This window comes from Gobio gobio (assembly GCF_949357685.1).
Source record: "Gobio gobio genome assembly, chromosome: 1".
Classification (NCBI taxonomy): domain Eukaryota; kingdom Metazoa; phylum Chordata; class Actinopteri; order Cypriniformes; family Gobionidae; genus Gobio; species Gobio gobio.
In genome coordinates this window covers 38,281,767-38,307,106 of record NC_137097.1, presented here as the reverse complement: position 1 = coordinate 38,307,106, position 25,340 = coordinate 38,281,767, and the positions used below count along the sequence as shown (strand labels likewise).

At 38.7% G+C, this 25,340-nt stretch overlaps 2 protein-coding genes across 2 annotated transcripts in view; one reads left to right on the top strand and one right to left on the bottom strand.

The window, feature by feature from the left end:
• Positions 1–15,136, top strand: part of arhgap44a (Rho GTPase activating protein 44a) — a gene marked incomplete at its 3' end in the record, with an annotated part of 85,949 nt that extends 70,813 nt beyond the window's left edge. Inside the window, exons 18-22 of the mRNA XM_079811549.1 lie at positions 330–518; positions 4,206–4,706; positions 9,482–9,627; positions 10,339–10,716; positions 14,979–15,136. Of these exons, the coding sequence (XP_079667675.1) occupies positions 330–518; positions 4,206–4,706; positions 9,482–9,627; positions 10,339–10,716; positions 14,979–15,136 (1,372 nt within the window). The remainder of the gene's footprint in view (positions 1–329; positions 519–4,205; positions 4,707–9,481; positions 9,628–10,338; positions 10,717–14,978) is intronic.
• A 4,419-nt stretch (positions 15,137–19,555) lies between these two features.
• Positions 19,556–24,504, bottom strand: LOC307123685 (RING finger protein 222; the record flags this gene model as incomplete). The annotated part of the gene is made up of 1 exon (XM_079812325.1): positions 19,556–24,504. One exon carries the CDS (start codon positions 24,502–24,504, stop codon positions 23,902–23,904), a length of 603 nt encoding a protein of 200 aa, XP_079668451.1. The 3' UTR covers positions 19,556–23,901.
• Positions 24,505–25,340: the final 836 nt, after the last annotated feature.

The following is a 25,340-nucleotide window of genomic DNA, read 5'->3' as shown; positions in this document are numbered from 1 at the left end:
TAACCCTCTGACGTGAATTATTAAATGACAATAATAAATCTTTTTATAGAAGAATATGATCATAATTGAGGAAGTTACTCCCCTGGCATCTGTAATAAATTACAATATTTTGAATACATATTTCAGAGATACTTTGCACACCATTTTGAAATGTCACATTTGAATAGTTTTTGCTCTCAAAGATAATGACCCATGGTGGCTTGTATGTAACAAAACACAATGTGGATGTAAAAATTATGAGGGTTAACAATTCTATGCAGATGTTGTGTTTAGTGGTTGGGTTGAGGGTTTGTGGGTCAGGGACTCAATTGTGGTCTTTATGTGGGCAGTGTGGGTGTCAGAGTGATGGACACTTCGTGGGTGAAGGGCAAAAGTACCTCTACGCTGACCCGAAAATCCTCCTCCACGCCTCCCAGCGCACAACCGCCCGGCTCTCCTGCGGACACCCTGATCACTGAGCAGCCCGGTGAGCTGGCCACATCTCCAATCCCCACCCCCCCTCCTGGAGACAGGGGCAGGTAAAAAAAATAACAACGTGATCTTCGTCATCCTCTACCTGTTTTCCACTGTCATTTCAATGTACTGTATATGCATTTCACAGTAGAACTCGTTGCATTAACTAACTTGTGACATCATTGTTTTCCATTCAGCGATTAACTTTCTTGCTTTCCCTGCATTTGTGCATTAATGACATTTCCTCTGCTTTTTCATGCTTTCCTTGTTCTACCTAGAGTTTTCTTTTTTTCTTGACATAGTGCAGTCAGTATGGCCGCGTACACACTGCAGTTAAATACGGTTGTCAGTCCTCTGAGTTCTTTATCCTTTTCTGTACACACAGAATTCAGTTGTTTACCAGAGTGCAACTAAATGAATCATGTTTACATTAAATATGTTTTGTGTGAGGAACCCAACTCAGCAACTAGTTTTCATAACGCACAAGGCAAGCCACTACAGGCAAAACTATGTTTTTTTTTTCTTTCATGCACTGGTCAATTTTGAGATTTTGGACTATTTGTATAACTTGTTTTCTTTCAGATTAGTGGAGAGAAAACATACAAAATACACATTTAAAGGGTTAATTAACCCAAAAATGAAAAGTGTCCCATGATTTACTCACCCTCAAGCCATCCCAGGTGTATATGACTTTCTTCTTTCAGCCAAACACAATCGGAGTTATATTAATAAATATCTGTGTGTGTCATGATGACTGGTTTTATGGAGTACATGCACACGTGAGTTTTGTTTATTAACCAATTAGATTATAAAATTACTATAAAATGTAGATGTTTGAAAACCATAGAAGTGACCCCCAACCAGCCCAAATTTTGTCCAGACAAAGAGTGAATCAATGAAGTGAAGCGATGCGTTTTTGTAAGAGAAATATCCATATTTATAACTTTATAAACTATAATCACTGGCTTCTGTACATGAGTCTAGTTTCGGCCGAAGAGTGACCTCTGTCCCAACGTATGACGTATTGATGAGCGCAGAAGCGCAGAGCGGCAGAGGATAGAGCAAAACAAAACACCGTTCACAAATCGGAAGTCTGAAACGATACGTTTTAAAGAGAAATGTGGGTGGAGGTTGAGTTTGTTGCCCAGCCCTATTTGTTTGAACCGCGAGAGGCGTCAACTCTCACCTAAACTTACGCTACTCCTACATCCCACGTCATTGGGTCAGAGGTCACTCTTCTGCAGGAACTAGACTTGTGTACGGCCGTTACCGGAAACCAGTTATAATTTATAAAGTTATAAATATGTATATTTTTCTTACACAAATGCATCGTTTCACTTCAGAAGGCCTTTATTAACCCCCTGGAGCCGTATGGATTACGTTTATGATGGAGGGATGTGCTTTATTGGGCTTCAAAATCTAAGGGACCATTCACTTCCATTATAAAGCTTGGAAGAGCCAGGATATTTTTTTAATAAAACTCTAATTGTGTTCGTCTGAAAGAAGAAAGCCATATACACCTAGGATGTCTTGAGGGTGAGTAAATTAAGGGATCATTTTCATTTTTGGGTGAACTAAAGTGTTTATTTTTGCACTGTATCTATAGTTTTTGCTCAAAATAATTTTTTTCTCATGCACGAGTCAGAAATCTCCACTTCAGTAGCACTTACTTTACAGTTGTATTACTATCAATTATTTAACGATTCTTACAGAGCGGTTTGTTAATATATAATTCACCTCATTTATATTACATTTTATTCCTAAAAACATGAAAAGTGTATTTTTTCTCTGCCTGTTGACAGTATTTTCTAATTTATGGAGAAATAAAAAGATATATCCAAAATCACCTCTATAACTCCAATATGTCAACAAAATTAAACCTGGCTTCATCCAGTGTTCCAATTTCTGTTCTGGAATGTTTTGCAAATTACATATTTAACTTATTTTGTATAGTTCACTAAAACAATGAGAATAAAATTTGGTCACCGTTTACATCATTAAAAAAAAAAAATTACCCTCAAGTTGTTCCAAACCTGTTTGAGTTTATTTATTCTGCTGAACACAAAAGAACATATTTGGAAGAATGTTTGTAACCAAGCAGATCTCGCCCCCCATTGACTACCATAGTATTTTTTTTCCTTCTATGGTAGTCAATGGGGGGCGAGATCTGCTTGGGTACAAACATTCTTCCAAATATGTTCTTTTGTGTTCAGCAGAACAAAGAAATGTATTTAAGCATAACATTTCAGGAAACTTGTAATTCATACCAATTGTCTTCATATACTGGGATTAATCAACTGGGAAAATTAGTGATATTGGTTGCACTTTATTTTACAGTATGTGCACTTACATGTACTGACGGTGTACATAGTACTGGGTAATATAAGGTAACTACATGGGTTAAGGTTAGGTTTAGGGTTCAGGGTAAGTACCTAGTTATTACCTAGTTATTGCAATTATTATAATAAATACATACTGTACATGGGTAACAGGACTGTAAAATAAAGTTATACCATGATATCTATTAGTCAAATGTTTTACCCTATTCACCTGTAGTGTCTTGCCTTAAAAGCCCATGCAAGAAGCGAGTCTCTCTTCTCCTGGTGCGGGGAAAGAAAATCTCAGTGACACAGGTACACTATAGCATTCACAAGTTTGGGGTCAGTAAAGTTTTTTTTGTTAGGGGGAAAATTTATAGATTTTTATTTTTTTTGCAAGGATGTATTAAATTGATCAAAAGTTACAGTAAATACTTTTTAATGAAACACAGATGGCTAGGTAGCTATTTTAGTCATCATAGGCGCTCTCGAATTTGTTCTTGATTTATTCTGCCTTATATGAAAACTTTGGAAATTTAAGGACTTCCCAAAATCAGTTGCAAAAATCAACAGTAAAGACATTTCTAAAGAGACACTGAGGCTTCTTTGGCATGTTTCTCATTTGCAATTTCAGGAGTGACTCCTGTATTTTGTTCACACCCAAAACGGTAATTTAGAGGACTCACTTCTGGATTTGAATGTGGTTGTCACTTTTGCAGTGTGTACAGGCCTATGTGATCATTTAGTGAGGTTAAACCGTCACAGTTTGGAGCAATTTATCTCATGAATGTCAGACATTCTTGCTGTGGCTTCCTATTCATTTAATTTCACTAATACTCAACCCATAAACCCATATGTAAATCATACATTAATGAAGGTGACGCCATGGTTCAGTCATTGCATTTAGGGTTTGCGATGGCTGATGATTTGACTGGCTTACCTCTCCCCCTCTGACACTCTTTCAGGCAATGAAAGAATGGTTTTTGTGTCTGTGTTTAACTGCTCTGGGTTTTCTTGGTTTAAGCACTAGCTCTAGATAGATTATTGCATAATCACCAAACTCTCGGATGTTTGGTTGTTTTACCAGAGATTGTTATTCTTCCCTCGGTGCAGTGCGCAGACACAAGGTCATTTTCAGTTTTTTCTTTTTAATGCATTGCTGTGCTTTTCCTCCCAACGGAGTTGGAAGCGTTTCCTTGCGCCTGTTTTTCGTTGCTAAACGCTTGCTGTTTGCTGAACCTGTTGCTCATTGTCGTGCGCTAAACTGGCTAAATGCTCATACCAGCTTGAGACAAACATGCAGAGCAAAGGATCCTGAGAGTGTGATCAGTATTGTATAACGCTAGCGAGCCACAGCTGGAGCTGAACATCCGTGTGCAGTTGACCAGAGCTCTCTCTCCTGTGTTTGCTCTTTATTGTTTCCAATATCTGCAGCTCAGACGACGTGTCGCCCAATCGGCCGGATTCCTCACATGTCTATGCGTCCCACGTGGAGGAGCGGCCACCCCCTCCTTACCCTTCCTCGTCACAACACCACTTCTACCCCAAGCCCCCTCCCTGCGCTCGGCCCGTGGCCCCCGGCCCCGAGTCGCAGCCTCCAAGCTCCCCGCCTCCGCCCCTGCGCTGGACCAGTTTCGGCACACCCCTGCCCTTGCCACCCCCTTCCTCCTCTTCCTCCTCTTCCTCCTCCTCACTCGATATCAACTCCAACCCCAAGCCTAGCTGTCTGCACTTTCCTAAACACGGCCCAGTTTGTGACGCCCCGCATGCCGCTCCGCCTGACGCCAATGCCTCGCCCCTCTACATTAAAACCCCTCTCGTGCTGACCCGCCACGACATGTCCCTCGGAAACCCCCCTAGCCTCCCCTCCTCCGCCCCCCCGCCGTGGGCCGCCTGTCCATGTGCCCGCGACAGAGGACCCCCCAGGCTGACTAGGTAAATACCACCTGCCTGCGGCCACCCTGCCTTCGCAACACACTGTGACGTCCACCAGGGCTCCCCACACTGTCTGAGCGCTCACCTCAGATCACTCCATACTGGCTCTCTCTTTCCATCCTTTTTGTTTTTGGTTTGTTTTACTTTCTTTGTGATGTTATTGTTTTTTCGACCTCATCACACAGATGCCGTAACATTCTCATTGTCCAGGGAAGCCTGAGGTTGCCTAGCAACTGATGATGTCACTGGCCTTTAGCGAAAGTGCATCCTTCAAATAGAAATCAGTGTTATTGTAGTTTTACTGCAAAACCATTATGGATTTTATTACAATTTTGAATCTGTTTTTTTATTTTCCATTCTCATTTTAATTTTAGTTGTGGTTTTAATAATTTAGTTGTCCTTTTTAGTAGGGTTTTTTTTCCCAAATATGTCTAATATTTTATAATCATATTTTGAATCAGATTTGTTTTGTATTTTCCATTTTTGTTAGATTTTAGTAATTTTGTTGTTTGTTTGTCAATAATATATCTATAACATGTTTATAGATTTTTTTTATTTCAGTTATTATTAGTGCTGTCAAATCAATGAATCGCATCTAACATAAAAGTTTGTATGTGTAAATATAACACACATTATATATTTACAAACTTCAACGCGATTAGTCAATTCGACAGCACTAATAATTAAAAACTAAGAAATATATAATAACTTTTTCTTTTTTTTTTATTGTTATTTTTTTACATCAACTTAAACTAAATTAAAATGAGAAATGTTTAAGCTTTTTATGGTTGGTAACACATTTTTTTATTTTAAGATGACGTGGTTACACGTTACTACATACTATAGTAATAACAGTAAATTATGCATAATTAGTAACTAACCCTAAACCAAACCCTAAACGTAACTCTATAGCAAGAACATGTTTATTAATATTACTCATTATTTGAGTAAGTAAAATGTAACTATACGTCACCTTAAAATACAGTGTAACCTTATATTATATTTTTTTTTTTATTACAATTGGTTGGTTTTGGTTTTAGTTTTAGTGCCAGTTTTATTTAACTGTAATTACCTTGCTATAAATAAGTACACGGATGGAGCTGCACATGGTGACATGGATGCTTATGAATCTATTGATTGAGTCATGAGGTCTGTTTGCTCATTGGGATAATCATACTTGATGCAAGACCAGCAGCTCTGTTCCATACCCTAATGAGCTGCCCACCTATTTTAGTCATCATAGGCGCTCTCACAACACAAAGACTCTTACAAACAATAACTGATTTATTCTGCGTTATATGATAGCTTTGGAAAATAGAAATGTAGGGACTTCACAAAATTAATTGCAATAAACACTTAAAATTGCAAATGCACTTACATTTACTCAGTACTGAGATGCATTGAAGTAAAATCCAATATTTATGTGTGGCATTTATTAGCATTATTCATATTAGTAATATCTGTGGCTATAGAGCTCTGCAGTGATTAAATATGTTTTAGTCCAACCCAAAAGTTATCACCCTGGTTCCCTCGACAAAAAGCCAGGATTTTTCCATTGGTTTTTGTATTGTTGACGAAAATAAGTTCTGTGACCACCAAAAGTGTATAATTCTTACACGTTTTTTTCATAATGATAGTAATCTTCATAAATTAACAATCACCAGAAAATAAACATATTAATGAACACCACGGTCACATGACTTCAACACCACCATCATTAAGCTTCTGACAACTCTTTCAGTCTTTATTCAAAAAATGTTCCCCTGAAAGTTTGAGTTACAGTAGTTTGCAAGAGTGTGATTATAAACACAATGAGGCTGTGAAAATGTTTACTGTACCCTAATCAAAATATAATTAAAATAAATAATTGGTTTGAGTAGGGTAAACTTAAATTAAACAAATTAGTTCAATCAAATTAACTTTCTTTTTCTTTTGAGTGCACAAAACTGACACATTTTAAGTAATATGAATTGTTTCTTTTTTTTGAGTTTTGAGAACACTAGAAAGGGAGAGTAAATGCTAAAATTAAGTGTTATATAATGGGTTTTTTTGTGCAAGATTCATGTTAAGTGGGAGATTTAGTTTAATGAGTTTTAGTTATGATGTTTTATGGGGAGCATGAGCAGATTTATGGTAAATGTTCTACATTGCCATAATCTTTAAAGGGTTAGTTCACCCAAAAATGAAATTTCTTCCATTAATGACTCGCCCCAATGTTGTTCCACACCCGTAAGACCTCCGTTACATTTTACATCAATACATTTTGGTCCAAAAATAACAAAAACTAAGACTTTATTAAGCATTGTCTTCTCTTCCGGTTTGGTTTGAATCCGCGTTCACGACGCCACAGTGACGCTGCTGACATCTTACGTCAGCAGCATCACTGTGGCGTCGGGATCTTATTTTTGGACCAAAATGTATTGTCGACGCTTCAAAATCTCTAACTAGTCTAACTAACCAAATGATGTCACATATGGACTATTTTGTTGATGTTTTCATTACCTTTCTGGACGTGGACAGCAAAGTGTGCTTACACTTACATTCAAAGGACTGAAAGCCCTCTGACTAAATCTAAAATATCTTAAACTGTGTTCCGAGGATGAACGGAGGTCTTACGGGTGTGGATCAACATTGGGGTGAGTAATTAATGGAAGAAATTTCATTTTTGGGTGAACTAACCCTTTAAACAAATCGCGTTGTTATGCTAAAGCATTGTGTCACCAATTAGCAAGTTAGCATTTACTGAATTCGCTAGTTAAAGCTAGCCAAATTTCCAATACAAAACTGAGTTTACATAATAATTTTAAGTTACATGTATGAATTAGCTTACTCAAATATTTGAGAGTAATTAAAAAAAGAGTAATTAAAATATATGAGTAAAAAAAAAAAAATCTGCCCGTTGATTGAATAAAACGTGAAAGTATCTTGAATAAAACGTGAAAGTATCTTGAGCTTGTGTTCACCACAGACCTTATTTCAGCCATTTAACCCATAGCCCATTCAAAAAACCCATTGACTTCAGGATGATGGAACCAGAAGTGCAAAAATGCTCATTTGTTTTCAGGCTTTGGCCTACAAAAATATGTCATACCTACAGCACTCTGATGTTGAGTCTGTACTTATACTTCAGGGCTTTAGCTGTAAACCATGATTACTTGTTAGTCAGTAGTGGATGGTTTTAGAAGGAAAGATATTCTCGTTCTATCAGGAGGGCATTTTATTGGAAAGACATTTGATTATTATCATTGTGTTGTCAATATTTAGTTGTCACAGTCTCGATTAACTCGATATTAATCGATATTACTCGATTAACTCGATATGAGTAACCATCTTCTAGCCAAAATAACCTTGAATTTGGTAACATGTCGACTTTGCCCAAATATCTTGCGAGATTTTGATATTCCATCATGTAAGCAAAGTCAACAGTGATTACAAGGTGTTTGGTTTAATTTCTATGACATGTCCATGTTCTAGATGATTAGTCTATTCTTGGGCTATGTTTAGACGTCTACAAAATTTTCACTGACAGCCCAAATTTTGCCGGCTATTAGATGTCTTTTAAACGCAAAATTGCTTGATGGGTAGCTGCAGATGAAGTCCGTAGACAGCAAGGCAGCTCACTAGATTTAGGGAACAAAGTAATAGACACTAGGTAAAATTGGCCACTTAAAAGTAATCATTTGAGTAAGATCTAAGTCTTGCCTACTGAGTAGCCATGTGAATTTGAGAACTGTACAGGAAAATCGTCGTAAGGATGAAAGGGCGCAAATCATATTATAATTCATACATTTCACAGCAAAGTAGGCCACAAAATTTAATTGAGGTGGGAATTGTGTATGTGAATGCTCTTTTTTTGGACCATCAGTCTCCCTAGTTGTTTGAAGGGTTGCAAGAATGTCAATGGAATTACATGAATTCCCATGGCTTGCTGCAAATGCAGATTACATCAATGCAATAAAGATCCATCTAAGATCTTTATTCTGAGCGCTTAGCATCAATACGTACATATTAGGCATTTTACTAATGATGCTGACTGTGTATTGCAACGGTAGAAGTTCCCCACCCCATATACCCTTGTGAGCCTTCATCCAAAAGTCGCAGGGAACTGCAGAGATTGAGTCATAGATGTGACGGATTCATTTCAAACATAGTCACACAGAGGCAGATATCACAGACTCGTTCTCTGCATGTCTGCACGGATATAGATGTGGACGACTCGTGTCCATGTGTGCAAAATATAGATTTATCTTCCCCAGAGTTTAGCAGAGAGGCGCCTGAATGGAGCTGTCAGAGTGAAAAACAAGCTCCACACGCTCAGTTATAATAAACATACATGCTGTGTGTGTGTGTTTGCTGGGCAAGGACACTCAATCCCCCTCCTGCTGACGTGGATGAGAAACACACTCTGTGTAAATCCACCTTCACATGTCTTTGGGGAAAAAACATCACACCCACATGAAAGCAAATATAGTTGTGGGTGTTGTAAAATCTCCTTCATGTTATCTGAGCATTCAGCAACAACAAATATTTTCTCATCATTTTAAACTCTTTTAGCTAATCTGGTAAAGCATGGTGCCTGAAACACTAAGGTCATGGATTCGATTCCCACATCATTTAGATCAATATTATGTCAAAGTCTTTTCAGACACCTTCAAAACCAGTAGTGCTTTAGTTTTGTTGGCGGGGGATGTGAGGGGTCCTTGCACACTGTTAGTCATTAATGATATGGTGGGTGCAGACTGATGGCAGGCAGTCATGTTTATTTCTCTCTCCAGCACTCTGAAGAGCAAGGAGCTCTCTCCTGTGATTGGCCACAAGGCTGCGCAGGCGGCAGGAGCAACAGTGCCCCCTGTCAGCGGTCAGCAGAGCAACAGCCAGTCTCCCCACTCGGCCGAGCACAGCCCACACACCTTACGCAAAGGTTCGTCCCAATGGGGTTCCTCTTTAATGATTTCCTAAAATTTCCTATAGAGATAAAATCCTCTTTAAAAGTGGTATAACATCTGATTTGAGTGATCAGACAGATCAGTGTATACATCTGGTAATATCATGTGTCTCCAGTTACATTTGTCCTTTTAATGACAAATTACGGTTCGTTTTCCAGGATGAATATCTAAAAATTCTTAAATCAAGATTAATTTACTTGAGTACTGAATCTCCTGATCAAAACAGAGGTGGGATAGAAAAGAAGCAGAAACAAGCGATTGCATTTGTAAAATAATGCGACCATCAACATTAAACAGCATATAAATCAAAACTACCTAATGTTACTGGATGAAATGTCGACCCTGGATGAGCTACAGGACTGTGAAGCATTAGGGGTGTTGATGGACTCGATCTACTCCATCTATGTTTTGATCTTCTGATCCAGACGTAATCTTTGACAAAAACATGATTTTCTCAGACACATGCCTTCAAGTTGAAAGGAAAATGCTATTAATTTTATTTGATCATTACACCACATGACATTTTTTAGAGTGATTACATTTAAGCAATTTCCCAAGACACATTGCACATAATTTTCATGTGAGCGCTTCCTCCAAAACAAATGTTAATACCAGGTTTAAACAGGTTTGTGTAGTAAAGGTTACTTGCATGCATATTTTATTTTGTTTTCTCTCTTTCCCTACAGCGTCTAAGAAACTGGCCCCTGTGCCGCCCAAGGTTCCCTACGGCCAGTCGGGGGGGATGTCAGACCAATCCACAGGTCAGCCGTCTCCGGTTAGCCTGTCCCCCACTCCCCCGAGTACCCCCTCCCCTTACGGTTTGGGCTGTCCCCCTGGACACGCACCCACCTCTTCCCCTGGCCAGACCCCATTAGGGGGACCCCATACGTTGTCCTCGCCGCCCTCTCTGACTGGTACGCTCACAAAGTCCCGGCCCACCCCAAAGCCCAGGCAGAGACCCAGCCTACCCCCTCCCCAGCCACCTACCGTCCCCCCTACAGCCCCCCAGCCCCTGGAGCAGGGTCTACTTGACGGATTGTCCCCCGGAGAGAGCATGTCCACAGGTAAACATGCCTCAGTGGCAACATCACAAGTGGGAGTCCAGCGTCCCTCTCTCAAACTGTCTGTCTCTCCGTCCTACGCAGGCGATGGACTTTAAGGAGCCAGATCCCCTATGAAATGTGAAGAGATTTGTTTGTCTTAAATATGGGGCGCCCATAGATTCAGTTGCCTTTGAGATGTATAGTATGATAATTATTTTTTTAATTCCTAGGATTACATTTTAGCTTTACAACTTGTGAAAAAGTGGAAACAAAAGGAATTCACTCAAAGCCCAGGGATGTACTATATATATTTTACTAGAAAGTGAAGTGTGTAATTTTTGCTCAACCAACGGAATTGTAAAAATAATGAATGCTTCAATACAAATTTTCTGCTGACCTGTCCACCCCACCACAAACAGGTAGTCTCACACTAAACTCAAATGATCTATTATCAAACTCTATCATGCTGTTACTTGAGCAAAAAGCTGATGGACATGTCAGACAGCTCAAAAAAACACAGCAGCTTTTTAAAAACTCCACTTAAACTCCACTGGGCCCAATTCCATTTCTACCCCTTACCCCTACCCCTCTGTTTTGTGCTCTGTTTCACATTAAGGGGTAGGGGTCCCTTGATTCTCTTTTGATTGGAAGGGTAAGGTAAGGACCAGATAACCCTTCAAACGAAGAATTTTCGAGACCCCACCTCGAACGAAGGGCTATGGGACAACGGCAACATGTAGGTCCCTATGATTTCCACCATGCAGAAACACGGGTGGAATCGGGGAATACGTCATATAAAAATAAAAAATAAACTAATTTCATATTTATGATCATGTTCATGTGATAAACATTGGAGTATCTCCTTTGACATAGGAGCTAGCTACGACGTATGGTGACTGACATGTAACGGTGTAGTAGTGGTGTCCCATTTCTTAGGGGAATATTTTCACCCCTACCCCTTGTCACTCTGGCGTAGGGTATAATAGAATTGGTATTGGGCCTTAGTTTACACTCTTTAGACTAGACAAGCTGCAGAGGATTCCCGCAGTACAAAATTAACAAGCACTTGCTGGAAATCCTCAACTCCAATTTAATTGTCTATCTTTACTTTCACATTTAGAGTTGTTCTGTGAATTTTTGCGGGCGAAATCCAGTCACTTCGAAAGGAATCCACATGAATGGGAATTACATGTGAGGGTGAAAGATTTCCCCATGCAGATTTTGCAATCACTTGCTGAAAATCATCAACTTTAATTTGATGGCACTATCTGGAGTACAGGTGTGGTCACATTTAGCATTGTTTGGTGAATTTTCGTAATCTATATCCAGTCATTTTCAGGAGGAATCCACCTCTTTATGCCGACAGTCCTAGAAGGTTATCAAACCTAGAAGAGGTTATCAAACCTAGAAGAAGAAAAAATTACACTCTTCACCTTCAGTATGAGCCCTACTTATTATCTCAGCTTCAGTGTGAGACTTTCCCTAAAGTAAGGTTCTGTGGTCTTTGTATCATTCTAGTGGCCCGCTGTATGGCACTGATTGTATGTTCTATCATGTGAGGCGTGTCTGTCAGTCATTCTCCTGAGCACTGATTGATGTATGACTCTTTTATCCCCTGTCATCGTTGTGCACCTTGCAGCTGTGTGAGGCCAGGGACTGAGTGTGGGCTGAGTGTGAGGGGGACATTTAGGGTAAGCCAGAACCTGCTGTGCCCGTGCCATAGCCTCATCTCACACCGTCTGGCCTGGTGCTGTGGCTGAATCTGGAGCCTACCGCAGCCTTGCTCTCTGTCTCATACCGTAACACTTGCTTCTCCAGCTCTGTCATTCTCTCCAAGTCGCGGGGCTGCTTTTGGCTTCTTCATTCTGTCAGTGTAGTCTGTGCATGGTGTGAGACTGGTCTGTGCATGGCTTATGGCCTTACTTTCCTGAGCAACACCACATATTTTCCAACATCGTCGCTTATGAAGTTCATCTCAACGCCTCTGGCCCTGACCTCACATCGTGATCCATTCCCCCTCCCAATATCCTCACCACCGCATAGGTGGGCCTAGGTAAACCCTAACCAAACTCTCTTTAAGTCGAGTCCATCACAGGGCGGCAGCTCTCCACCCCCACAGTCATGACTACGCCATCCGCGTCCATCTCATTCTTACACAGGGGAGGTCATCACAATCAGATTCAGTCCACCAATCCACAATGTCCAGTGACAAGGTTCTTAATGTTACCACGTCCTCAATTTGCACTCATCTTGTTGTCTATGTGTGGAGTATTTTAGTCATTGTGGTCAGTGTTGGGGGTAATGCGTTACAAGTAACGTGCGTAACAGGTAACCTGTGTTACAAGTAACGTGCGTAACAGGTAACCTGTGTTACATGTAATGTGTGTTACAGGTATGTAATCATGTTTTGTCAGGTAGCAAATAATGTTAATTTTATAATTTATGCTCTAAGATACTTTTTCAAACAAGTAACACGTAACAGGTAATGCCACATAACAAGTAATATGTAACAAGTAACACTACCTTTTGGTTTCTGATACAATTGGAAACATTTCAATTAACATCTTTACACTGTAAAATTAAGGCTCCAAATCCTGTGCGTTGGCGGATAAAATGCATAGTTAAGCCACATTAGGGTGTTTTCACACCTATAGATCGTTTGTTTTGTTCCTTAATTTGTTAACTTAATTTGTTACAGTGTTGCATTTTTTGGGGTTTCGGTTCGCTTTCACCAGGCAACATTTCAAAGCGCACCAAAATGTGTTCACGCAAGTCACATGCTAGTACAACGGTCCTCTTATTGGTCAGAGTTTCCTCTGCGTCATCCATCAAGATGATTGACAACTTCGCTCCATGAGCTTATTATGGCTTTATTTGTAACTTTCGAGACACAAGCAAACACTATACGAATGTAGGCTTCATCGGGACAGCATTCTCGCAATTGCACAACAATTTAAGATGAAGAGGGACTGTCTTGGTTTTCAGCTGTGATAACTAATGTGCTCACTCACAGAATCATACACTACTGCTTTTTATATAGAACATTTCCCGAATTATAATAGCATTTGGTTTGTTTGTCCGTTGGGTCGGATTGCTTTCACACCTCAAGCGAACCGTCCCAGAGTTTGTTTGCAACTGGTTCAGGTGGTTTCGGAACAATTGTTTTGGTGCAAATCAGAGCGTGATTGCCGTGTTCACATATGCCTAAATGAACCGAACCAAGGGACAAAACGCACCGGGTTCCGAAAAACAAACGCTCAGGTGTGAAATCACCCTTAAAATCTGTAACATGTTACAAATAGAGACGTGTACAATGCATTGTTTCCAGCGATTGTAATTCCTGTGTAAAAACATTTATGCAGTCATTGTGTGACATGTTTCATGCTGTATTTGTTGTTGCAGGAAAATTATGTCAGGGGACAAATACTTTTTCACAGCAAAAAATACCTCAAAATGTATACAAACATCTGCAAGCCAAGCAGGAAACCACAGTTATAGATGGCTACTTGATGGCGAGAAAAAATAACACAAGTATCATGTTACTTACTGTAAAAGGTAACAATGTAACTGGATTAGCTACTTAGCATAGTAAATGTAACACGTTAGGGGCCTTTCACACAGAACTCGTTTTGCCGTTCCACTGCGCTGGTTTTTCATTGTTTTTCAATGCCAGACAGACGTGTTTGACTGTTGCTGTTGCGTCTTCGGCAGCATTTCACGGCATTCTAAAAGGACAACACTCAATTTTTTTTTTAAAAAGCGTTCTTAGACCTTGCACATTTTCCATTCCACTGACCCACGTCTCGTGTTTTTAACAGCAAACCGCGTTCTGTGTGAACCGGCCCTAACTTTTAACTAGTAACATTCCCCAGCACTGATTGTGGTGAACTGTTGAAAAACTGCAAAAAGCTTTATGTATTACTTTATATTTTATATGAGCATAGCAGATATTTTGCACTGAAGCAGGAGAAGCAAGCACTACAGGCTTCATATCAAACGAAACCGATTTCCTCCCCAATGGCTCAGTGTGACAGAATCCCTGTGTAAAATGCCAGGAAACAGTCTGATGTGCCCCTCTCCTGCTGCAACACACATTCAACGCCCTTCGCTGACTTTGTCTCTAACAGTGGCCTTGGAACTGAAATTACTTTTTGCTTTCTCTCTCCTTGTGTTTTTTGACATCCTCATCATCGTCATTTCCATCGTTTCTCTCTGTTTCACTGTAAACCTATCTTGTCGCTTCACTTTTGTGGCCATTGCTCTCATTTCCCATGATCCTGTAGCAGATTTCTTCAGTTTGGAAATTCCCTCCATCAACGTCAATCTGGACAGCCTGTTGGACGAGTTCAGGGTGGGCCCATGTCGGAGCTCCCTTGCTGTGATCAGTTCTCCGGAGGGGGAGTCCGTGTCCGAGGAGGAGGGCCAGAGCACCACGCTATGACCCCTGAGCCCACCCAGCAGCTTCGCCCAGAACTTGCCCACTTCTGCTGAGGCCCAACTGGAACCCCTCCTTGGCCAAACCCTGAGTCACGGATACTACATGAGGGACTAGATAAGACGCCAACCACACAACAGGTGCCATAAAAAGCAACAGACTGGATTTTGTTCAAATTGCCTCTGGAGGAACCTGGAGTTTTGTGTTACGATACCTGTTTCTCTCTGAACGATTCTGTTTGTTTCGTTTTGTTGTGTTGTTGGTTTTGTTTGATTGGGATGTTTTTTTTTTTCTTCTCTTTTTTTCTGCCTTATCAGAGCTGCAATTACAATACAATGCACATTCAGTAGAGAGCAGTCTGCAGACTTTAAAGGAACCTCATAAACTTTATCTTGCTGAAGGCTTCAAATATGAGAATGGGCCATCTTTGTTTTCCCTACAGGGTCAATGCCATGCTCTTTATAGGTGACTTGGCATATCGCATGTTTAAGTCTAATTTTGCAATGCTGAGGTCTTTCTTTCTTTCTTTCTTTCTTTCTTTCTTTCTTTCTTTCTTTCTTTCTTTCTTTCTTTCTTTCTTTCTTTCTTTCTTTCTTCCTTCCTTCCTTCCTTCCTTCCTTCCTTCCTTTCTTCCTTTCTTCCTTTCTTCCTTTCTTTCTTTCTTTCTTTCTTTCTTTCTTCCTTTCTTCCTTTCTTCCTTGCTTCCTTTCTCAATCTCTCCAACCTAAACTATACACTACTTTAGCAATCCAATCCAATTGACCTTTCGCTAAGCCTTGCCTTAATATGCTACTGACCAATACGGCCTTAACAACTATCGCCACCTATTATATTATCAGACAAGTGCTCATATTTAGGCATGCGTCCCAAACTGTTTAAATCCTCCTCCTAAGGGTACTTTGCAGTGTGAACAATCATGGCCGCCATAACGAAGGGTCTTTCCAATCGGGGTGCTCAAAACAGGCCACTTGAAAGGGCCCTTCGGAATGAAGGATTAATGGAACATTTGCTCCTTTTGATTCTACAAAATTGTGCGCTTATGGCACATCTTTAATTGGCTTTTTGTTCCCCTATATGATTCATCTCTTCGAAGCTCTCAGTTTGGAGGGATTAGGGCATAGGGATACGTCTTTCAGAATGGAATGCAGGGAAATGTGTTAAGATAAATGTGTTTAAATGGAATTTTATCCAAGAACACAATAAACTCTAGACTTGTTGTCGGCACCTCAAATAGTGATAAAAGATACCCATATACTAGTCTTGCGTAGCCAGACTTTTTTTCGCATCTTTCATTGGCCACGGACCGCCCAAGATGACATTTGCCTAACATGTGACGCAACCAATCACTGTTCGTTTTGTTCCGTGTCATGTTTAGGGGCGCAAAAATGTAAAGTCGATGTCCCTACAATAACAGAATGGCGTGCATCTAATAAATTATTAATGCAAGAATGTTGTACAAGTTTACTGCAAAAAAAAATGAAGCACGCAAACTTCACATACTTTTGAAAATCCAGCGCTTTGCTGACCCTGATAAGCGCTTGTTGTCAGTTGTAAACACGGTGGCAGTTAAGTGTACCATATGCATCAGACATTCAGCCAACAGTTTGTGGGCGTGACGTCTGAGACTCCAGTGTCTCCCCCTTTTGCAAATCTTTAAATCTTGAGAAGTTGTGAAGCGCATGAGGTATTTTGAACAATGCAGAAGCCCTCATTCCCAAATGAACATGTAGAATAGTTAACTTCCATCTCCAATTCATTCCCATGGGGCGATTCAGTAAAGGTTGAAACAGACTGAGGAGGTGGAGCTTAGCGGAGGGTCAATTCAGTTCATATTTTGTGCGTTTATCTGCGATAGAACACTATCAGAAGTTTCTGAAACGCACATAATACTGTAATATTGACAACTGCTGCATTAGAGTGTATTATCTTAAAGACACAATAAAATATAATGAATTATCCAGGGTTCCCACAGTCATGAAAAAAAAACAGGGAAGTTATGTCATAGGAAATGAATAACGTTATAAAAATATAAAAGATTTTTCTTTATAGTCGGTATAATTGTTTTCTAATTATGCTCAGTTCTAAAGTATTCTCTGTTTGTGAAGTCTATATCAAAATCCTTATCCTGGAAACTGGAAAAAATGTTCATGTTTAATTCATTGATCCGAAGGCGTGGGAACCCTGGAAATCTCAATTCCTCACCCTTTACCCGCAAAACAGAACCAGTACTTGTGCTAAAATGGGTCCCTGCAAACACGTTTCTGCAAATGTGTTTCTTCATGATCAGGACTTTGGGCAGCCGTTCCTGAGATCAACCACTGGTTCTGTTCTAATGCACTGCCTTGCATTTTCTGTTGTGTTTCCGCATCCATATGCCCTCCAAAGTGCTTCAAATGCAGTGCCACACTATCCTTTATGTATATACCAATACTGTATATAAAGATGTGTAGATAAGTGTCAACGAGAGGACAAATGTAAAGGCAAATATGAGTTATATATTCATAAATGTGACATGCCATATTTATCTTGTATAGAGATAATGTTCTAAGTATTATTTTGTCCCTGAACACTTTTCGTCAGGTTCACATAGCGAGTCAGTTTTTTGCACTTTTGTAAGCCATGAACTAGATGTAGAAATATGAATGCAGACGTGGCAAAAGTTTAGGTAGACTTGCTCCCGAGAGAGATTTTAGCCCTAAACCGACCTCATCAATAACAGCCTTAATCAACAGCATAAGTCAACAACACAATCTACTTGTTATTATAAGTCGACAGATTGTATAACATCTGTTCAGTCTTAGTATTGTATATCAATTGTATGGCTGATTATATAAATGGAAATACACTGGCCCTAAAATGTTTTGGACGCTAGCTAACTAGCTAACTGATTTTTAGTGGGTGCGCAATGTCAGTTCCCCACATCAGATGAACTATCAACATGATCCGACAACCAAAATGTGTCCACATACTTTTTAGGGCCACTATATAGCATATCTCCCCATAAAATCAATGGAAAGATACTGATTTATAACTTGGCAGGGATCCTTTTTATGAAATGTCATCTCAAAGATATCAGGCCCTAAAAATCCGAAAAGTCTCATTGTTTTTCCCCAGACACATAATCTGAGATGGCACGAGTCTGGCCATTTGTTTCATCAGTAGAAAAGACTATACGAGACTACTGGATGCTGCAATTTCTCTTGTCTGAACTTGTACAAAAACTGCAGGACTTTATTAAGGTCAAAGAAACATTTGCTCACTTCTGTCCCGTGGAAGGAATGGGCACAACAAACTGTCTCTGTTCTCATATATGAAGGACTCTACTTCCAACGGTGGATAGCCATGGCTTCTGTTTTTCTCTTTGAATAAGCATTAGTGTACGTCAGGGACAAAAGGACTTTTTTTTTTTTTTGCTGAAATCTGTGATATGCCTCAGTGTGTGTTCTTGATGAAATATAGTCTAATGATTATTGGTGACTGAGTAATAGTTGTAGTAATTACACAATGATAATTGCAAGTGCCCTCACATTCAGTATTTATAACCTGAAGCTAACGGCGAGTTTCGTGCGTACGTGAGGTTCTGTATGTGCCGTTTCCTGCGGTGTTCTGTGAGGAGGTCTGTTCGAGTGTTGCTGACTGAATGTGATTTAGCCTTTACTTGGAAGTGCACTATAGAGTAAAGGTCCCTTATAGCAGCTGCAATAGAAGCATGGTTTATTTTCTTTATGAACATGAAACTTTTGCTCATCTCTCTCTCTGTTAGCAATGAATGCTTTTGTTGTTGGTAATGAAGACGTGGGAGGGTTTTATACAGTATGTACATGCATTCTCATTCCAGTTCAACACTGCATTGGTTATCACACACTTTTCAAGGTGAAAAGCCACAGCTATGTGTTATGTAAGGGGCCGTTTACACGACATAGTTTTCAACTAAAAACTAAAAATTTGTATGCGTTTTGGCCATTCATTTTGGGAGCCTGAAGAAAACAAACTTTTGAAAATGGGTGTGAATTACAAAAACGTGAATTTGTGGAAACGGTGACGTCATGCGCATGCATGTTCAGTTTATAGGCGTGTAGTGTTTCTAATATAATATAAGGAATGACTTTTGATAAGATTCATAATTAGTTTTTTATGAAAACAAAAATAGAAAAACTTGATGTTGCTTTATTTTGGACAAAGTCAGGTGTTCATCTTAATATAACACTTTTAATCTAGTTCCAAATAATGTTGACTATAGAGTGCAACAGTCGGGTTCTGGAAAGTAAAAACTCCAGGGAAATTGATTTTTAACGATAACGTATAAATCTTTAAGACCTTTAAGACTCACAGCTTTACGAGGTGAGCTACGAGGTTGTTAATCGATAGTATTTTCTTCCATAAGCCCGCATTATTTTAACTCGGTTTTAAAATAATCATGTTTAACAGTGGCATTTTTGGTGAAAAACTACATTACCCATGATGCTGTACCTAAAATTCCACCAATCAGAGAGTCGAAACAAGCTAAACGCGGCAAAATATCTCATTAGCTCCGCAATTAAGCTCTCAAATTACTGCAACTTCTACATCTTGAAATACATTGTTTCTATAGATACAATCAACAACTTTAATAGTTTTTTAATTTGTTCATTTACACAACAACAGTATTTTGAGGGCCTGAAAATGTAAACTTTTGAAAATGCCAATTATCATCTCCGTGTGAATTACAAAAACGCAAATTTGTGAAAACGGTGACGTCATGCACATGCATGTTCGGTCTATAGGCGCGTAGTGTTTCTTTACAAAGTGACATCGCCACCTACTGGCATGGCATGATAAAACAGCGTTTTTAATTGATTAAGTTTAATTGATATATTGTCCTATCCCCTAGCCCTAAACCTACCCATTGCTAACCCTGTTGAAGTATTTAAACTATAAGTAATTAAGCTTAAAATGGCTGTGCCTGCTCTTTTGTTAAAAATAAGGTGGAAAAAGAATCGGGTCTCCTCTGTTGAAGTACAGTTGCCTAGATGGCACTATCACAAAAAAACTAGGGTCCTAGAAATGCAGTCCTGAAACTGCAGCAGATAATATTGGAGTCGCAGATCCATGAACGAGGATAGTTTTGACACCGTTGTCGTATACGCGAGAAACGCAAAGGAAAAACGTTTTTAGTGTGTCTTTGTCGTGTAAACGTACCTGTAAATTTAGCTAGTCTGTCATTAGATTCAGTTCTCAATTTACACCAAACAGAATGGATGTAATAGCCATGGAACTTTTTAAAGAATTACAGCTGATGAACTGTACAAACATAATTTTATCTGATGATTTGACACACAGAATCTGCACAGGTGAATCTCATAAAACTGTCAAGGTCATAGTTCACCCCAAAATTAGAAGAAAACAAACAAGAAACTGTATTTCTGTAAAGAACAAGAAGCTTATAGTAGCTTAAATGGTTAAATTTCATGATAATTAAGCACAATTTCACCACCAAATGTCATTACCGCAATGGAAAAAAAAAAACTATATGTAATATAAGAAAAAAAAATATTTAAATTGTATTTCTATGGTAGTAAGATTTGTACTTGACTGATGTAGATTTAAATAAATACAAAAATATTTGTATTGTAGTAATTTTTAATGTACTTATCATGGCAATGGCGTAACAAACAAATGCATTTGTTTTCTTTTGATTTTGTAGTGAAATGGCCTTTTCTGGACATGTTGTGAAATTCACCCAGATGCTTTTCTTTGCATTTTATGTACTGATTTTGGGTGGAAATCAGTGCAGAAAGACTTTTAAATGAGAAAAGGTGTTATCTGTAAGCATTATCATAGTCAAAATATATGTTAAACCAACAGGCAAAATGTCAAACAGACTCTCATTACTTGCTTGAATCAAGGACATTTAAGATATTTGAATTATCTTTTTAAAAGAGCATTTTAAAATGAGCTAATACTCCCATTACAAAGAAAATTATTTATACAGATACATTTATTTATTCATTTATCTGTGACATTTTCAGCATCAAATTAAATGTTCAAAAAGAACAGAATGGACAACGAACCGAGGAATCTTATAACGGAGACAAACTCTGATCTTTTTCTCGATACACTTCAATCATCTGTATTAAACATTTTGGTTGATATATTTACATCATCCTGTTAAAGCCAGCAATTTGGAGTGACACAACAGAGCATGAATTTAATTATTTCTCTTTAGATAATCATGTGTGTGTTCATTTTAAATGATACCAGATAATAAGAGGAGTCAACGATGAACCAGGGATGTTGATCAGTGCACATTATCCAACAATGTACAGCCTTCTCCACCTCTGCTTACCGAACTATATACAAATCTGCCTGTAAATCACCCTCCTCAGCTTAGCATATCAGTGGAAGAACACAGTCTGTACTGTGAAGCCTGCCGCAGTCCTTATCAGAATGTCAGAAATACATAGATATATATTAAACTCTACATTTGTAATAATACTTCTGGTGTAAGTGCTTTTGTGTGTTTTAAAAAGTGTTGTTAACCTCAAACTGCTGTAATAACAATGTCCTGACATTATATAAGGCCTATAATATAACATGCCTTTTGACAAAATAGATTCATAATTTATGTTTTTATTATTATTATTTTTTAAAAACAGTTCTGGAAGTAAAAACTCCATTCATTTTCTCCATAGGGAAATTGATTTTTAACGATAACTTATAAATCTTTAAAGACAGCCTTACTGTGAACTACGAGGTTAGACATTTTTGACACTATTTGCTTCTGTTGAAGCCGTCAGCCCGCATTATTTCAACTTAGTTTTAAAATCGTGTTTAACAATTGAGTTCCTGGTGAAAAACTGTATTACCCATGATGCTGTACAGTAAATTCCACCAATCAGATAGTCGAAACAAACAAAACATGCCAAAAGATCTCGTTAGCTCCTACCACTCCCATGAAGCATTGCAAATGACGCAATCGAGTCGATCTCCCTATGCTCTCAAAATACTGAAATATTTGAATATATATGCATATTTTGAAATAAATTTAACATTTATATAGATATAATCAATAACTTTAAATGAAAAGTCTTATAATTCTCTATTGGTTTTAATTATGTAATTCACAATGCTTCATGGGATTGTAGTTCTTTCCCTCATTTAAGCCGTTAAAGTACAGTAAAGTGGTCAAAAGTGATGTCTGGCCTAGGAAAATTTACATCTTCATCCTTTATTCACTTTATTTTTATAAGCATATTGTGTATAGTTGTGCTTGAAGTCGGTTGTTTTATTTGTGATGATAACGCAACGAAACATGCCAAATTGTGCAGACATAATTTGTGTCCAGGCTGTCATACAAAGAAATTATGAACACATGCAAAAACAAGAGAGAACCATCAAATATTATTAACGGGTTATGTTGTAGTCAATGTAAGCTTTTTCCTGTGAGCTTCTTTGTTTTTCTATGCATTTGTTTTTGTAAAGTGAAATAAAACCTGTAGCTGTAGTTTGCCTTTTTTTTTGCCAAAGAATTTAGTCAAATAAATTGACTGTAATTTTTTTATGTGCCTTAAATTAAGTACAATCAATGTTTAAGTCCTAAAAAAAATTAGTTGAATCTTGTATAACTTAAAACAAAGTTGAAAATTGCTTAACTTATTTTGATGAGTTAAAGCAATGTAAAAACATGTTTTCATAACGTATTGATCATATTTTTTGTACCTTAACCACATTCAGTGCTTTGTTCTCCCTTCACATTTAAAATATATAACATATTTTCCCCATTTTTTAGTCGAACTTGTAGGGTCATTAAAAACAAACATCACTTTTGGCCATACTGTACACAGTATTGTATACCTTTGTCTTTTTATTTGATTTTCAATTTTTTTTTTTTGCTTGAAATAAACTGATTTAACCTCTGATTGGCTTGGTTTGGTTTATGCTAATAACCCTTTATGGGATAAATGAATGGAGAAGAAGAAAAAAACAGCTGAAAATGTCCTAAAGAATTAGGAGAAACATCAGACAAATTGATGCTTAAAACTGAGAAACATTAGCTATGTCACCTGAGCTATGAAACTTCTGAGCAATACATTATCCTCTGTGAGAAAACGCACTGCAATGAGGTGCACTTACAGTAAAACATGTACACATTAATATTTTTTAGAGTTCAGGTGTGCATTGATGCACATGCACGTCACAGAAACACCCTCCAATCAAGTAGTGACTGTTAACTTGTGCAGAATGTGAAGTATTAAGTCATTTCAGGGCTGGAGCTATAGCGCTAGCCCGCGTGACAAGAATTTCTGGACAAGCGAGGGTGTGTATCATTCCTTGGAGGCAATGCAAGCAGTTGAGAAAAGCTCAGCCTCAACATCACACCCTTCCCCTTTATCCGTTCTCAACCCTGCTGTGTCCATGGAAGTTGTAACCAAATCCCACAGTGTTTATCCAAGATCAAGTGACAACCAGACGACAAGCTCATCTTTGCTTCTCAAGGTTTAAACGTCTCCTGTCTCCTCTGTAACTCGACGAGGGAAGCATGTCCGGCTCAAGATCTCCATTTTCCTCAGCTTTGTAGATCCAGATCCAGAACAAAATACTTGCTTATCCATTAAGTAGCACTATACAATGGCTTTGTTTTGTAATGAAACCTTCTCCAACATGCCTCCCTCCGAGACATGTCAGAACAAGCCTCTCACAATAACCGTCTGTTCTTCATCAAACATGGATTGTGACTTGTGAAACCAGTCAAAAGGCAGAAAGCGTGGCTTAATAATATAGGCTAAAGCCGTTTATGCCAACAGAACCCAAGGAAGTGTGGCAGCCACCAGTGCCAGTAATGTGAAGGTGATCATTAAGATAAGAAGGCAGCAGGAGATGGTGCAAAGCCTCCGTCCATTGCTGCCGTAGTCCCGCTGCATGGCTGAAGTCATCCCAATGTCAATAACATCACCTTCTGTCATGGGTCGACCCAACTCACTTATGATGAACACCTCTGAAGCGTCTTTAGGACAGACGAGTCGTCGTCTACATAGTCTACACGAAATCCCCCTTAGACACCTACTGATACAGCCAAGACCTCCACTATGAGAGCCATGACCAGCGTTGAATACAGGGGTGGGCACGGGTGGCACTTCCAGTGTCTTTCCGATGCTTTTGGCTCCAGCCGGTGCAAATGTTAATCCGTAGTGCTTTGTGATGAACGTCAGGTGTCTGCAGACAGGACAGATGATATTATCCCGTTTAATGGACCCGGCGCTCGGGCTGGTATTCATCAGGGTTCGCACTAAGCAGTCGTGGCAGAAGTGATGCCCGCAGCTGAGCGTCCTGGCGCTGTCCGTGAGACTCTCATAACACACCGGACACTCGCTGTCCTCCTGAGCCTCCTCGTCCATGACTTTCCCCGGGTTTAACAGCTCCACCTGGATCGCTTTGGCTGGCTTTGAGAAGCTGAACTGCGCGTCGAGGTGAACTGAAGCCTTCAGAAAAACACAGGTAACCGATACTCCCATAAGTTCAACACGCTGACATCCGTGACGACAGGACAATGTCATGCGAAAAATGTTGCAAAACTAGATGTTTTAAGCTGGAAATAGTTCAGTGTAAACAGACCGCATAGCCTACTATAATGTAGTTTTCTATTTGCTGTTATAGCCTAGCCTACGTGTGACTTTTAGATATGCTACTATCGTTATTTATTTATTTTCAACAACAATAAGATAATGATAATTATTAGGCTGTACTTTAGGTTTCATTAGTTAACGAGCTAATAATGAATTGCACTTCTACAGCTTTATTAATCTGCGTTAGCTGTTAATTTCAACTTTAGCCTATAATACATTATTAAAATCAAAAGTTGTATTTGTTTAGTTAATGCACTGTGAACTAACATGATCAATCAATGAACAGCTGGATTTTTATTAACTAACGTTAACAAACATTAACAAATGCATACAGTAGGCTAACTCATAATATTAACAAATGAGACCTTGCTGTAAAGTGTTATTATTATGTGAAAACATTTATAGAGAGAAATTGAAAGTTTAAAAACGCACGTGCTTCCCTTATTTTATATAATATACCTATTTTCAATAGGCTTCAATATTTATTATTATTATTATTATTTATTAAATAGGAATCATTTAGCATATATAAAAATGAAAAAAGACAAATAAATGCATAATTTGAGTGGGAAACTAAGATAATTTATTTTTAAAAAGATGTTCCTATT